The sequence below is a fragment of the Spinacia oleracea genome, chromosome 6, assembly GCF_020520425.1.
Source record: "Spinacia oleracea cultivar Varoflay chromosome 6, BTI_SOV_V1, whole genome shotgun sequence".
Taxonomy (NCBI): domain Eukaryota; kingdom Viridiplantae; phylum Streptophyta; class Magnoliopsida; order Caryophyllales; family Amaranthaceae; genus Spinacia; species Spinacia oleracea.
In genome coordinates this window covers 5,813,937-5,829,633 of record NC_079492.1, presented here as the reverse complement: position 1 = coordinate 5,829,633, position 15,697 = coordinate 5,813,937, and the positions used below count along the sequence as shown (strand labels likewise).

The following is a 15,697-nucleotide window of genomic DNA, read 5'->3' as shown; positions in this document are numbered from 1 at the left end:
CCACGGAATTAAACTCGAAAGTGCAAAGATCTTTTATAAAAAGCACGTTTATGAACTCGACTTGATTAATAAATGAGAGGTTTACGAACTGTTCACGTACACATGATCTCTTAAACGAACCAATCTTAATCATATTTGTGAGCTCTTTTGAAAGTGCGGGTTCGGACTCGAGTTTGCTTTAATTAAAGGAACACGAACAAGGTTTATTCGGTTCAGCTCAGCTCGGCTCAACTCGACTCGACTCATTTACACACTTACTAAAGTGTTTAAAACTTGGACAGCCTTTCAAACATCACGGCCCAAAATCTTAAGCCCATTAACATATACAAAGCCCATAACTACATTATAAAATAATAGGCACTCGTGATTATTACCTCACATTTTTTCACATACCTCGCCACCTCCATCTAATCATCTCCTTCGCGTCTTCCCCCCTTTTTCTCTCTCCTAGGGTTTCTATCTCTCCTCATCAACGTCAAACGACAATGATGCAACCAGGACAACAACAAGGCATGGTAGCTCCACCAGCTCCGTCAATGGCGGCGGCGCAACCTTCCGCCGATCAGCACTATCAACAACAACAACACTATCAGCAGCAGGTGCAGCTGGAGCAGCAGCGACAACAACAGCTTTGGTTGGCGCAGCAGCAGCAACAGCAGCAGCAGGCCGCACAACCTCCTCAACAGCAATATCACCAACAGGGGCAACAGGCACCTGCTACCGCCGAGGAAGTTCGTACGCTTTGGATTGGAGATCTGCAGTATTGGATGGACGAGAATTATATTCGCAATTGTTTTGCCCCTACCGGCGAGGTATATCTATCTAATCTCATGTTTATAATTGTTGCTTTTCGTCGATTTAGTTATTTGATTTGGCGATTTCGTTCTTAGTTCATCAGTTTTCGTTTTGGTTGAGGTCATCAAAAGATCTGATCTGTGTATGTTGTGATTATCAAAAGAATTTATGTGATGATTATCACTGGAATATTTTAGGATTATGTCTTATGCTAATTAACTGTTTGTATGGAAGTAATCAAGATTGTTTAGATAAAGATCATGAAGAAAAGTATAGGAGATGTAGTTTTTTTATGTTGTAGTTTCTGGAAGTCTTAAGATTAAAGCATTGACTTTTCTTGCCTGGCTTATGGCCGGTAGGTGCTTCTTTTGGTGTTTATGTGTGGTTATTGAAATGGGTTTTCCCTGTAAATCCAGTCAAGACTGAGGCCTTGAAAGGTTGTTTAGATGTAATCTGTTTTTCCTATTAATAAAATAAAGTGGAAAGCAGGATATTGTCCGGTAAGACAGACTCTTGAGAGGTCTAGATGTACTTGGTTTTCCCTGAAAATAGTGCTGAAATCATTGAGTTTATACAGGACTTTTCTTCAAAGTTGCATCTAGCTAAAGTCCCTAGCTCTTCAAATTTAGGAAATGTTTGAAATTTTTGGTGTTGATTGAGTCTGGAAGAGATGTTAGAATCAATGACCTTTTTAGGGTGGCAAATTAAAATCATATTTCTTTGATTGGATGTATTGGTAAATGTATTCCCCCTGATTTTATTTACTCTATAAGTGAAATATGTTAGTGAGATGTGTTACTTGTGCTTGCTTCCATTTTGCTGCTTAACTTTTATCAAGCTTATGTATGTTCACTCTCTTAACCACCAATGTTCCTAACCTTGCAGCTTTCCAATGTCAAAATCATTCGTAATAAACAAACCATGCAGTCAGAGTGTTATGGATTTCTTGAGTTTACTACTCATGCTGCTGCTGAGAGAATTCTGCAGACTCTGAATAATACTTTGATGCCAAATGTTGAGCAAAACTACAGACTGAATTGGGCCTTCTATGGAACTGGTGAGAAAAGGGGAGAGGATGCTTCTGATTATACAATTTTTGTTGGAGATTTAGCTGCAGATGTTACTGATTACACATTGCAAGAGACTTTTAGAGTTCGCTATCCATCGGTTAAAGGTGCTAAGGTTGTGATAGATAGGCAAACTGGTAGAGCTAAGGGTTATGGATTTGTTCGTTTCAGCGATGAAAGTGAACAAGTACGTGCCATGTCAGAGATGAATGGAATGATGTGTTCAGGCCGTGCAATGCGTATTGGAGCTGCTGCAAACAAGAAAAGTGTTGGCGGAACAGGTATGTGTTTCTAGTGGGATTGTTTAGTGCGACTTTGAATGGCAGTGTTATATTATGTCGTGTGCATGAACTTGTCTGGTTTTTTCAATTTGTAAAGTATCTTCATTTCTGTTGTATATTATTCAGAACCTTAAGTTGGTTAGTTGGGAAGCATGGTGATTGATTACTTTATATGCTGGTTTACCATTAATTTTTTTTTATTGGGTCTCCTACATTCACTTGAAGATGCGCAGAAATTCAGTTCCAGTGCTTTCCTTTCAGAATTTGGGAACAATTAATTGTAAACTGAAAATCTTATAGAACTCCCATTGTCTCAAAGCAGGGCGTCAAGAGGCTCTATCGTTTAGGGGCCTGGGACTGAATTCAGCCGAAATGGTTACCCCCTTAGTACGTTGCCTTGTGTAGGTCAGTAATGTCATAAATTTTCCATTTCCCGCAGTTTCCAGTGCTACAAGTTATTCTTCCATTCAGTTTCGTATATTTTATCCTTTTATACAACTGTTAGTTCAGTTCAAGTTCATTTACGATTCAGGATGTCATTTATTCGTATTTCTTTCGCTTAAGATTTTTCTTAATGATCCTTTGCCCTCTTTTATCATTTTCATATTCTTATTCGCCAAGACCTTGCTTGTACTCTTTCTTCTTTCGTAGTCAGATTTATCTTATCTGCAGTTGCTTCCTTTTAAAAAACATCTACATGAGAGGGTGTCCTAGTTTAGCTGTTAGTTTTTATTGGTTCTTACTTTATTATCATCCTCTGGGGGTGCTTAACTAGGTATTTAGAACCAAGCAATACTGGAATTACTTTGAGTGCTCTAGAATTTTCCCAATGTATATATTTTGTTGGTTTTTTGGGGAGTTTGGTTCCCCAAAGTTACCTGCGGTCATTAGTTGTCCAAGTAAGACTGTAATTTTATCTTATGTGGATTGTGGTGGCGATAAATTTCCTAACTATTTTATTTAATTAATTATGTTGGTCTTCTTGTTTTATGTCTTGACTGATAGGCATCCCATGTCGTTTGTTCTTTTTTCACTTATATGTTGTGATATAAGCTAGATAATTGTGCCTTCAGTTTGTTCTAATTGATGAGCAGATGAAGTAAATAATCAAATTTCGGAGAGAGCATATTTTGCATGAGTTTCTATCTTTTGAGATATTTGTCTGATTATGTGATATTGTTTAGTATGTGAAGCTGTTTATTATGGTTTTTGGCCTGTTGCTGACTGAATTTACTTTGGTTTTACTGATTACTTTGAAGTATAGTACTTGTTCGTCCTCTTCCCCCTGTATTTGCAACACTTGCTTGTAAAGAGTAAAAGTTGGTGGGTAGTGCTGGTTGGGCCAATATAAGCAGAGAATGTTTTTTTAACCAAAAGAGGTTTGTTGCAAATTTATGGAGGCTAAGCTACTGATGATAATGCTGCAAATAAAAAACTATAACAGAGTGATGGAGTATTAATGTATCTAAATTCTATATCACTACATTGCAAATTAAATTTTCATGCCTGCGTTTATCTCCAGTTTAGCTAGTGGTTGTTTCATCAACCTTGTTAATTTTTGTTATCTTTCTTCTTCACAGTCCAGGAATATTTAGCACGTTTCAGTTACATTTGTCTTATTGAGTTTCTAGTCTATCTCCTCTTTTGTTTGTCGGAAATACGTTTTTTAGATCGTTGTTGCTTTATCCTTGTCCTCTTTCTTAAACGCAGCTTCATACCCGAATACTCCGGGAACTCAGAATGACAGTGATCCAAGTAACACAACTGTGGGTACATTTTCCTTATGAGTTTCATCCAAGTTTTATTTGATGATGTCTTGACTGAGAATTTATTTTCCAGATTTTTGTTGGCAATTTGGATTCTAATGTCTCTGATGAACATTTGAGACAAACATTCAGCCCTTATGGGGAATTGGTCCATGTAAAAATACCTATGGGCAAGCAATGTGGGTTTGTTCAATTTACTAACAGGTTTGAATGATACAATCATTAGTTTGTATGTGTAAATTCTTACAAGTCAGCACATTTGATTTGAAAGTTAATGTATTATCTTGCTATATCCGCAGAGGTAGCGCTGAGGAGGCATTGAAAGCATTGAACGGAGCACAGATTGGTGGACGTAGTGTTAGACTTTCATGGGGCCGTAGTCCTTCAAACAGACCGGTATTGTTTTCATTATTTCTTTTTGGTTGCGCACTACAAAATATGTCTTTTGTCTGAGTTTTGACTGAAATCCTTTTGTGTTGGAATGTTTGCAGTCTCAACCTGAACAGAACCAGTGGAGTAATCCTGCTTATTATGGATATCAACAAGGGTATGACGCCTCGTACGGATATGTGTCTGCCCCTCAAGATCCTAACATGTACTATGGTGGTTACCCGGGTTATGGTGGGTACGCAATGCCTCAGCAAGCCCAGATGCCCCTGCAACAGCAACAGGTTAGTGAAGAATTCATGACAAGTCTCAACAAAACAAGTTAGATATTTAGGGATGAATTACTTGCACATAATCGAGATTAGTTATTTGAAATTATATTTACTTCATTACTCCCTCTGTCCCTATTTGTTTGACCAATTTGCCATTTTTAATCCGTCCCCAAAAGATTGCCCCATTACTACAAATTCTCATGGGTCAGTCCCACATTAAATACATTTGGCCGATCACTCTCTTCTCATTTCCACTCACCCATCTCTTAATTAAGCACATTTGGTACGTAGAGCAAACAAGGGACCGAGCCATTGTGGTGAGTATTAAGTATGTTCGGAATGGTGAGGTTGGTAACTTTCCAGCAGCAGTTATGGAATCCCTTGTTTTCAGCTAACTTGCCTTTTTTTTGGGTTTGAATTGGTTGGTTCAGACTTCTTCACACTTGATTTTTTCGGTCCTAAAAAAGATTCTACGAAGCTCATTAGTTTTGTTAGATATTTAGGATGAATTACTTGCACATAAATTCAGATATTTTATTTTTTGAAATTACAGTTGCTTCAAATATTAAGCGAAGTTACCTTTTTGGGTTTGAATTTGTTGTTTCAGACTTCACACTTGAGTTTTTCGGTCCTAAAAAAAGACATAAAAAGACCCAAGCTCGTTAGTTTGTTTGATATTTAGGATGAATTACTTGCACATATTCAGGGATTGTATTTTTTGAAATTACATTTGCTCCAAATATTGTTTCCTTTTTTGGTTTGAATTTGTTGTTTCAGACTTCACACTTGAGTTTTCCGGTCCTAAAAAAGATCCCACTAGAACTTTCTAGTCTAGAAGCTCTTTAGTTTTGTTAGATATTTAGGATGAATTACTACTTGCACATAAATTCAGGAATTATATTTTTTGAAATTACATTTGCTTCAAATATTGTTTCCTTTTTTGGTTTTAATTTGTTGTTTCAGACTCCACACTTAAGTTTTCCGGTCCTAAAAAAGATCCCACGACAACTTTCTAGTCAAGATTTGTTAGATATTTAGGATGAATTACTTGCACATAAATTCAAGGATTTTATAATATTAAGCAAAGTTGCCTGTTTTTGTATTTGAATTTGTTGTTTCGGACTTCACGCTTTAGTTTTGCGGTCCTAAAAAAGACCTTGCGAGAAGTTTCTAGTCTAAAAAAGCTCACTAGTTTTGTTTCCTGTGCAGTAGTGATTGAGCAGCGCTAAGCGGGATAAGTCGATTGCTCGCCGAGGTGGCCGTGCATCATTTTCACTTGGAAGCTGTGACCTTTTTTGGGGTTGTTGTTGTCCTCGTAGAAACGGTTGAATCAATGTAGTATACTTTGTTACTATGCTGGTCGATTTTTATTTTTCTTTTTTTGGATTTTGGTCAAAGCTGCTTGTATTATGTAGCTTGCTTTTGGTACGGCTAATGTTATGATATGTTATGTTGTTGAGAAGCCGTAAAAACATGGAATTTATATGTTCTTGTGGTGGTGAGTTTTTAATGATATCATGTTATATGCTATCTTCAAATTAGATCTATTATTATGACACAGGAGTTGATAATTACTACATCCGTTCCAGAAAGTTCTTTAGAATTTATTTTATTCTATTTTTGGGGGTATAAAATTTATATTTACATTCTTATTTAGCCTACCATAATATTTTATTATGGGAGTCAAATACAAAGTATAACTTATCTATTCACAATGTTTTAATGTTAATTTGCTCCACTTATATTCTTGGGGAATTTATGGTCACTTAATTTTCCAGTTGTTATCCTTCATTATCACATTCTTACCAAAGTTTCTTAATTACCATGTTAATATTAAGCGTATAAAGATCATTTTGAAACGGTTTTAGTACTTAAGAGAATAGAATCACACAAGTTTAATTCTACCATTGACACGACCGAACAAAGGATCTATTGGATGAGAAGTTTGATGAGAATTTAGATAATTCTACCAATAAACACAACCGAACAAACAATGAATTTGAGAAGTTCAGTCAATTAGGAAGAGTTTTAAAGTTTGGATTGATATATGTTGCATATCTTGCACATGATCCTGTAGACACGGAAAATTTGTGAATGTGCCACGTGGGATTTTATTAGGGTCAAAAGTCAAAGTATTGACTCAATAATTATTTGACGGTCAATAAAATTAATTAACTTGGGTGCATGAATCAATTTTGCCCATTTAGTTATTTCAATCAAACCCCGATATTATTATATTGGTTAAAATCGGACAAAATAGGTTAAACTGTTACAAACGGGTAGTCAACAAACGGGTCATGACTACCAAGTCCAAACAAAGAGGCCCAATGTACATCAAAACCCTAAAAGTCTCTCCATCTTATAAATAAGGTTCTTTACTTCATTTGAAAGGGGAGGAGAAACAGACGGCAAACCTAAATCTCTCACATATTCTCCTGCCAGTCAAGTCTCATCAAACTCTCTCTCCCTAGAAGAAGAACAACAAGCATTCAAAAAGTCGTGCCGTTCCATTCTAAAAGATCGACCTTGGACGAGATCAAGCCCGAAGGCCCTTATTCAAGAAGATCAATCCCGTTCGTGAGCAACACCAAATCGACATCAAACATCCCGGTGGAAGAAGAACAACAAGCATACAAAACTGACGTGCCGTTTGAAGGAAATAATGCCCTTGGTCCAAGTATGCATTCTATGTTAAGTCTAATAAATGCGGTTCAGTATTAATTAACAAGTTAATAATTCAGTGAGATCAAGTGAGCTGAATGCCTAGCTAGAGGCCGCTTCAGTTCAAGTGGAATTAATGATATTAATCCACAGCTTACTCTTGACTGAACCCGTAGGGTCACACAAATAGTACGTAAACGGATCAAGTATTTAATGGCATTAAATACTCCATCTATGAATATTCGGAACCGACGGATCTTGGTTTCAGTGGGAGCTAAGATCGTCACAGGCAAGAAATGAATACTCCGGAAACGATGATATTGCCGGAAACGGAAATATGGATCGTATCGGAAATATGAATATTATCCAAGTCGTAGATGTTGCCGGAAACGGAAACATGGTACGTATCGGAAAATATTATTGGAAATGGAAATATTACCAGAATCGGAAATATTGCCGGAAACGGAAATATTGTCAGAATCGGAAATATTACCGGAATCGGAAAATAATTTCGGAAACGGAAATATTAAATATTTGTTCGAAACGGAAATTAATTCCGGAATCGGAAATATTAAATATTGTTCGTATCGGAAATAAATTCCGGAACTGGAAATTTAATCGGAAGCGTATCGTACGAATTAGCATCGGACGAGGCCTGCCGGACGAAGGCCCAGCACGAAGCCGGGCCATCGCCCAGCAAGCACGCGCGCGCCACAAGCCCAGCCAAGGCAGGCCCAGCGCGCGCCAAGGCCACCGTTGCGTGGGCCGCGCTGCGTGGGCTGCTGCTCGCACGCGCATGGGCAGCCCTTGAGGCTGCCGTGTGTGTGTGAGTTTGTGCTCATGCGTGATTCCTAAATCTACAAGAGTCAGTGTATGATTAAATTTCTATTCCTAATTGGATAAATTAATTAAATAGAATTCATGTAGGATTCTAATTTCAATTAATTCGTATCCTACTAGGATTACGATTCCTTTTCCATAACTCTATAAATAAAGGCCTAGGGGTCATAATTTATACACAAGTTTCAAAGTATTCAAAAGTGAGTTTTTTGAGAGAAAATTAAAACACACATCTTGCTCATAAAGTGCCGAAATTTTCTAGTACCTTAAGGGCGATTCTAGTTGGTCAATCTTAAGGCGGATCCGGACGTGCTGTGGACTATCTACGGAGGGACGACACTTGGAGTCCTAAAGACTTGTTCTTGTTCGGTTCGGGCGCAGCTAGGGAGGGCACGCAACAAAGAGTATGCATCTAAATTATGCTATATGATTATGTGTAAATAATATGTTGTCCTGGGTTAATGGTTGTTTCCGCATGATCTATGTAATGTCATATGTATCATAACCTAACAATGGTATCACGAGCCCCTTATTATTTTCATAATATAAATTGCATGAACATGGTTAAATATTACAAATTTGCAAGAATTAAAAGGGGTGATTAATTTTCGTAATTGTTAATTAATTGCAAATTGCGTTTATTTAATTATACGTACGCAGTTTTTCGGCAGTTTCTTCGTTACTCATCCGAATTGAGTGATTTTTGTGTCAATTCCGCATGTAAAAGGCATTCTAAAATTTTGACAAAAATAGTGTTTTTCTGCCGAACCCAAAATTCTCAAATTCGAAGCCTAACTATGACTTTTCGAAGGTTTTAGTTTTTCGAATGCAAAATTTCGTAAATTTAAGATGTTAAATTAAATATTTGCGATTCTTGTTGATAAATCTTGAATTTTTGATTGACCTACTGCATATGTTTAACAAGTTTGAATGCCTAGTCTTGTTAATTATGCAATCTAATTTGTAATTATGATTAATTTGTTGAAAATTAGAATAATTTAGAATTAATTTGATTTTCATAATTAATTGTAATTTAATTAGAAACCTATGATTAAAAACCACCATAAAAATTGTAAATTTACGATAAATTTTAAATTTTTATGACCTAGACTTGAATCCATAACAATCGGAAATCAATTGGATAATAAATTTTCGATTTTTCGCCCTAAAATTATGAAATTAATAATATTTATTAATTTGTCATTAATTTTAAATATAAATTTTAAATTTTTATGCGATTCGTTCATATAACTTGCACGCACGAAGCAATGGACGCTTCGTGTTACCCTTAAGGGGTGTTGTATAATGCGGGCATGCGACGACGAGCAAGGGAGCTCGTCGCCCGTGCGGCACGAATGCAATGAGCAAGGGCGTAGTGCACGAGCACAAGGCAGCAGCCCTGCCTTGTGTCGTGTGCCACGAGCAATGAACGAATGGGCATGGGCGAAGGGCGAGCCAAGGCAGTCGCGTGTGGGCAGCAAGCGAGCTGCGCCACAGCGCGCGCTGCCTCGCACAAGAGCGCGCAGCCTCGCGCGCAGCGAGCGCAAGCTCGCGTGCCACGAGCGCTGCGCCCAGCATCACTCGCGCGCACAGCGCGCGATGTCGCGCGCCCAGCGAGCGATGTCGCGCGCCAGCGAGCGATGGCTCGCGCGCACAGCGAGCGATGTCGCGCGCCCAGCGAGCGATGTCGCGCGCCCAGCGAGCGATGGCTCGCGCGCCCAGCGAGCGATGTCGCGCGCCCAGCGAGCGATGTCGCGCGCCCAGCGAGCGATGTCGCGCGCGCGCACTGCGAGCGATAGCTCGCGTGCGATGAGCGCTGGCGCGCGCAGCGAGCACGATGTGTGCGGAGGCTTGCGATAGGGAAGCAGCAGATATGCGACGAGCGCATGGGCTGCGCGCACATGGCCAGCAATGGCTGTGTGCGTACGGTCCATGGGCGTGCAACGCGTAGGGTGTTTGCGTTACGATTAGATCGTTTTGAATGTTTAATTTGAAAATTTCAGTTCACGTAATTTTAATTAATTTTAAAATTAATAATTTGAATTATTTTCTTGGATTTTAATTTTGAATATTATAATTATAATAAATGTTATTTATTCTAATTATTTTACTAAAATTAAAATCATGAATTAATTTAAATACGATTGAAATTAAATTAAATTTATGGATTCAATTATAAATTGATATGAGCTTTAAATTTTAATTAAATTTGTATGTTTCCGGTTGGACTAGAAATACATTTTTATGTTTAAAATTGGTAAAGCATATGAATTTATTGGTTTAAGTGGGAGCGCTTTTTAGTCATAAACTCTTGATTAGGTCTACAAATCCTTAAGGTTAAAACAACTTGATTAGAATTAATAAGGACTGAATAATTGGTAGATTATTGGTGCCCTTGATTAATTGCTGCAAATGTTTACGTGATGCATAATGTGTTTTACTAACCAGCTATGTGGGCCATTCATGATAATGAATGGGTGAATGGTATATATTGTATATGTACTGTTTTGCAGGTTATGAAGTGACTAGTATGGCCCAAATAGGATAGAAAATATGGTCTGCGTACCATTAATTTGAATGTAATTGGTCTAAAGTACCAAAGTTATTTTTCAATTCAAATATGGTCTGCGAACCATCAAATAGTTGTAATTAGTTATAGCTTATCCTATTTGAAGAAAATGGTGCCTCCCACGGAGATTTTCAAGACGGACTTTGAAGTCAAAGCTTCAAGATGAAGTCGGGCCATACTAGATCACAAATATCTTATGCATGTTTTAAGTTATTTATTGCTTTAAATATGTCTTAAAATGCATGAGATCAAAAGCTTGATTATGTTGCATGATTAAGGATTTTAGTTCACTTAAAATCTAACCAACATAGTAAGAGCCTTAAGTTCCAAACTTAAAAATTGAGTTAAAAGGTGCCATGCCAAAATATACACTTGCTTGGATATCCTTTACATCAATCTAGTAATAGTTTTCGCTCAGCGAGGTGTTACTTATTGGTCCTATAGGGGCAAGGTACACAAATAATTGTGAGTACATGTTAGTTTTGGTGAAACTCAACGATATAAGTAAGGAGTCCTTTTATGTCGTGGCAAATTCGATAGGTTTACCTAATAAGTTCTTAGACGTACCTATCAACCAAGAATAGTTTCTAGACTATTAGCAAAAGGCTTTTGCTTACCTAAGATGTTCTAGGATTAAGTCGACAAACTGTGCTTAGTTCTTCAATGATTTTAGGATCTTGGAATCATTTTATTCACACCTGCCGGAACACATAACTTGAATAAAATGCTTAATAAACATTGAATTATGCATGTATGCTAGAATTTAAGTTTATTAAGAGAAACTGTGAATGGTTATTTATTTGTTTATTCTTTTCAATTGTAGTTTTTAATATGGCAAACAACAATTCATTCAACATTCGATCAATTCTCGAAAAGGAGAAGTTGAACGGGAAAAACTTCCTTGACTGGCAAAGGAACTTGCAAATAGTTCTTATGCAGGAAGAAAAGGAGTATGTCCTAGATGAGGCGATGCCCGAAGCTCCTGGCGACGGGGTCACTCAGGCTGCCCTCAATCGTTGGATTGATGCCAACAAGGATGTGAAATGTCTAATGCTCGCCACCATGAGTGCGGATCTGCAGAAAACGTTCATCAACTCAGATGCTTTCACAATCATCAGTGAGTTGAAGAACATGTTCCAAGATCTGGCTCGAGTCGAAAGATTCGAGACTCATAGGCAAATTCTTGAGACCAAGCTTAAGAAAGGCGAGCCCGTAAGTCCACATGTTCTCAAAATGATTGGACTCATTGAGAATATGAGTCGGCTGGATCAGCAATTTTCTCAGGAAATGGCTATAGACACCATCCTCCATTCTCTTCATAGCGGGTATGATCAGTTCAAACTGAACTACAGTATGAATAGTCTGGACAAAACGCTCACTGAGCTTCACGGTATGCTGAAGACCGCTGAAAAGACGCTCAAAAGTGATAAGCAGAATGTGCTTATGGTGCGTGGGGGCAAGTTCAAGAAATCTGGAAAGAAGAGGAATGCTAAGAAAGGTGGCAACAAGGCCAGCCCAACTAAGCAAACTGGCGCCAAATCTGCAAAGAGGAAGGTCAGTCAACCCACTTCTGAATCCGAATGCTTCTACTGCAAGAAGAAGGGGCATTGGAAGAGAGATTGCTTGAAGCTAAAGGAAGATCAGAAGAACGGAACAGTCGTTCCATCTTCAGGTATTTTCGTTATAGACTGTATACTTGCTAATTCAACTTCTTGGGTATTAGATACAGGTTGTGGCTCACACTTATGTTCCAATCCACAGGGACTAAGAAGAAGTAGAAAGTTAAGCAAGGGTGAAGTCGACCTACGAGTGGGAAATGGAGCACGGATTGCTGCATTAGCCGTAGGAACTTACTATTTGTCGTTGCCCTCCGGGCTAGTTTTGGAACTGGAAGAATGTTTCCATGTTCCAAGTCTTACTAAAAACATCATTTCAGTTTCTTGCTTAGATGCTAAGGGATTTTCCTTTATAATAAAAGACAATAGTTGTTCGTTTTATTTTAAAGAGATGTTTTATGGATCTGCTAGATTAGTCAATGGACTTTATTTATTAGATCACGACAAACAAGTATATAACATAAATACCAAAAAGGCCAAAAAGGATGATTCAGATCTCACCTATCTGTGGCATTGTCGATTAGGCCATATAAACTTGAAACGCTTAGAAAGACTTCAAAGGGAAGGAATTCTAGAACCATTTGACTTAGAGGATTATGGTAAATGCGAATCATGTTTACTTGGCAAAATGACAAAGCAACCTTTCTCTAAAGTTGGAGAAAGAGCAAATGAACTATTGGGTTTAATCCATACAGATGTATGTGGACCAATGAGTACAAATGCTAGAGGTGGTTTCAGCTACTTTATCACTTTCACTGATGACTTCAGTAGGTATGGTTATGTCTACCTAATGAAGCATAAGTCTGAATCCTTTGACAAATTCAAGGAATTTCAGAGTGAAGTAGAGAATCAATTAGGCAAGAAGATTAAGGCACTGCGGTCTGATAGAGGCGGTGAATATCTGAGCTATGAATTTGATGACCATCTGAAAGAATGTGGAATTCTATCAGAATTGACTCCTCCTGGAACACCACAATGGAACGGTGTGTCAAAACGGAGGAACAGAACCTTGCTAGACATGGTCAGGTCAATGATGGGTCAGGCCGAACTTCCATTAGAATTTTGGGGACATGCACTAAATACAGCTGCACTCACTATAAATAGAGCTCCGTCAAAAGCTGTCGAAAAGACTCCATACGAATTATGGTTTGGAAAGCCTCCAAATGTGTCTTTTCTTAAGATTTGGGGATGTGAAGTATACGTCAAACGATTAATTTCAGACAAACTTCATCCAAAATCTGACAAATGTATCCTTGTGGGCTATCCAAAGGAAACAAAGGGGTATTACTTCTACAATACATCTGAGAACAAAGTGTTTGTTGCTCGAGATGGTGTCTTTTTGGAGAAGGATCACATTTCCAAAATGACAAGTGGGAGAAAAGTAGACCTCGAAGAAATTCGAGTCGAACAACAAACTCTAGAGAATGCTCAAGATGACATTCAGGATGAAACTCAGAGATCTTTAGAAGAATCTGGTGAGAATCATGGTCAATCTAGAAATGTTACCCCGCGTAGATCGCAAAGATATAGATCTCAACCGGAAAGGTACTTAGGTATTTTGACGAACGAGAGCTATGACGTTCTATTACTTGAAAGTGATGAACCTGCGACTTACAAGCAAGCTATGACGAGCCCTAGCTCCAAGCAGTGGCAAGAAGCCATGCAATCTGAATTAGACTCCATGTCTGAAAACCAAGTATGGGATTTGGTCGATTTGCCAGATGGCTACCAAGCCATTGGAAGCAAATGGGTTTTCAAACTGAAAAAGGACAAGGATGGGAAACTTGAAGTTTTCAAAGCTAGATTGGTTGCAAAAGGTTACAGGCAAGTCCACGGTGTGGATTACGATGAAACCTTTTCACCAGTTGCAATGCTAAAGTCTATTCGAATAATGTTAGCAATCGCTGCATATTACGATTACGAAATATGGCAGATGGATGTCAAAACTGCTTTCTTAAACGGCGTTTTAACAGAAACTGTGTTTATGACACAGCCTGAAGGTTTTGAGGATCCAAAGAATGCTAAAAAGGTATGCAAGCTAAAGAAGTCAATCTACGGATTGAAGCAGGCATCCAGGAGCTGGAATATACGTTTTGATGAAGCAGTCAGTGACTTTGGTTTCATCAAGAACGCGGACGAATCTTGTGTATACAAGAAGGTCAGTGGGAGCAAAATTGCTTTCCTAGTATTATATGTCGACGACATATTGCTTATCGGAAATGACATTCCTATGTTGAACTCTGTCAAGATTTGGCTTGGGAAATGTTTTTCGATGAAGGATCTAGGAGAAGCACAGTACATATTGGGCATCAAGATTTACAGAGATAGATCTAAAAAGATGATTGGACTTAGTCAAAGCACTTATATCAATAAGGTGCTTGATAGGTTCAAGATGGCGGACTCCAAGCGAGGCTACCTACCCATGTCTCATGGAATGACTCTAAGCAAGACTCAGTGCCCAAAAACACTTGATGAGCGTAGACGAATGAATGGGATTCCATATGCATCATTGATTGGTTCAATAATGTATGCTATGATATGTACACGCCCGGATGTTGCGTACGCACTCAGTGCTACGAGCAGATACCAGTCAGACCCAGGAGAGGCGCATTGGACTGCTGCCAAGAATATTCTGAAGTACCTGAAAAGGCACAAAGATGACTTCCTGGTCTATGGTGGAGATGATGAATTAATTGTTAAAGGCTATACGGACGCAAGTTTCCAAACCGACAAAGATGATTTCAGATCACAGTCTGGGTTTGTCTTCTGCCTCAACGGAGGAGCAGTAAGCTGGAAAAGTGCTAAGCAAAGCACCATTGCGGATTCTACAACTGAAGCGGAGTACATTGCTGCACATGAAGCAGCAAAGGAAGCTATATGGCTAAGGAAGTTCATAGGAGAACTTGGTGTAGTCCCCTCCATTAAAGGACCAATAGCCCTGTATTGTGATAATAACGGAGCTATTGCACAGGCAAAAGAGCCTAGACACCACCAGAGAGTCAAGCATGTACTTCGTAGATTTCACCTTCTACGAGAGTTCGTTGAAAGAAAAGAAGTCGAGATAAGCAAAATTGGAACTGATGACAACATATCAGATCCATTAACTAAACCTCTGCCGCAAGCGAAGCACAACTCGCACACTGCAGCTATGGGAATCAAGCATATTGGAGAATGGCTTTGATGTCTCTGTTTAATGTTTTAAAGTTTTAGAGTTTAAATCTTTGTAAAACATTATTGGTTAATCATTCACAATAAATGAAAGGAATTCATTTTTCCATTTAATTTGTGGTTTATTAAATGATGAGTCCCTTCAACTTGACGATATATTCAAGATAGACTGTCAGGACCAGTCCTGTGACTAAGAAATGTCTATCAAGTGAACTTGAATGTCAAAGGTTGAAAATGGTCCCTAATCGGAGTTTTCTATAAAATTGGACGCATAG

The 15,697-nt window shown here is 38.4% G+C and overlaps 1 protein-coding gene across 2 annotated transcripts; it reads left to right on the top strand.

Annotated features, from left to right (window-relative positions):
- Window positions 1–375: 375 nt before the first annotated feature.
- Window positions 376–6,109, top strand: LOC110778035 (polyadenylate-binding protein RBP45). 2 transcript variants are annotated; one of them, XM_021982596.2, is made up of 7 exons: window positions 376–812; window positions 1,681–2,143; window positions 3,854–3,909; window positions 3,983–4,113; window positions 4,209–4,305; window positions 4,401–4,580; window positions 5,781–6,109. In XM_021982596.2, the coding sequence occupies exons 1-7, from the start codon at window positions 486–488 to the stop codon at window positions 5,781–5,783; spliced, it is 1,257 nt and encodes a 418-aa protein (XP_021838288.1). In that variant the 5' UTR covers window positions 376–485; the 3' UTR covers window positions 5,784–6,109. The 2 variants fall into 2 exon arrangements, with proteins under 2 accessions (XP_021838288.1, XP_021838287.1); XM_021982595.2 differs by having other exon boundaries at window positions 5,778–6,109.
- The last annotated feature ends 9,588 nt before the right edge of the window (window positions 6,110–15,697 follow it).

What these genes read in the sequence shown, in the direction of transcription:
- LOC110778035 (XM_021982596.2), top strand. Translation starts at nt 486, where the DNA reads ATGATGCAACCAGGACAACAACAAGGCATGGTAGCTCCACCAGCTCCG. An exon ending in TTTGTTCAATTTACTAACAG is followed by an intron (nt 4,114 to 4,208) that starts GTTTGAATGATA and finishes CTATATCCGCAG; the next exon opens with AGGTAGCGCTGAGGAGGCAT. An exon ending in GTAGTCCTTCAAACAGACCG is followed by an intron (nt 4,306 to 4,400) that starts GTATTGTTTTCA and finishes GAATGTTTGCAG; the next exon opens with TCTCAACCTGAACAGAACCA.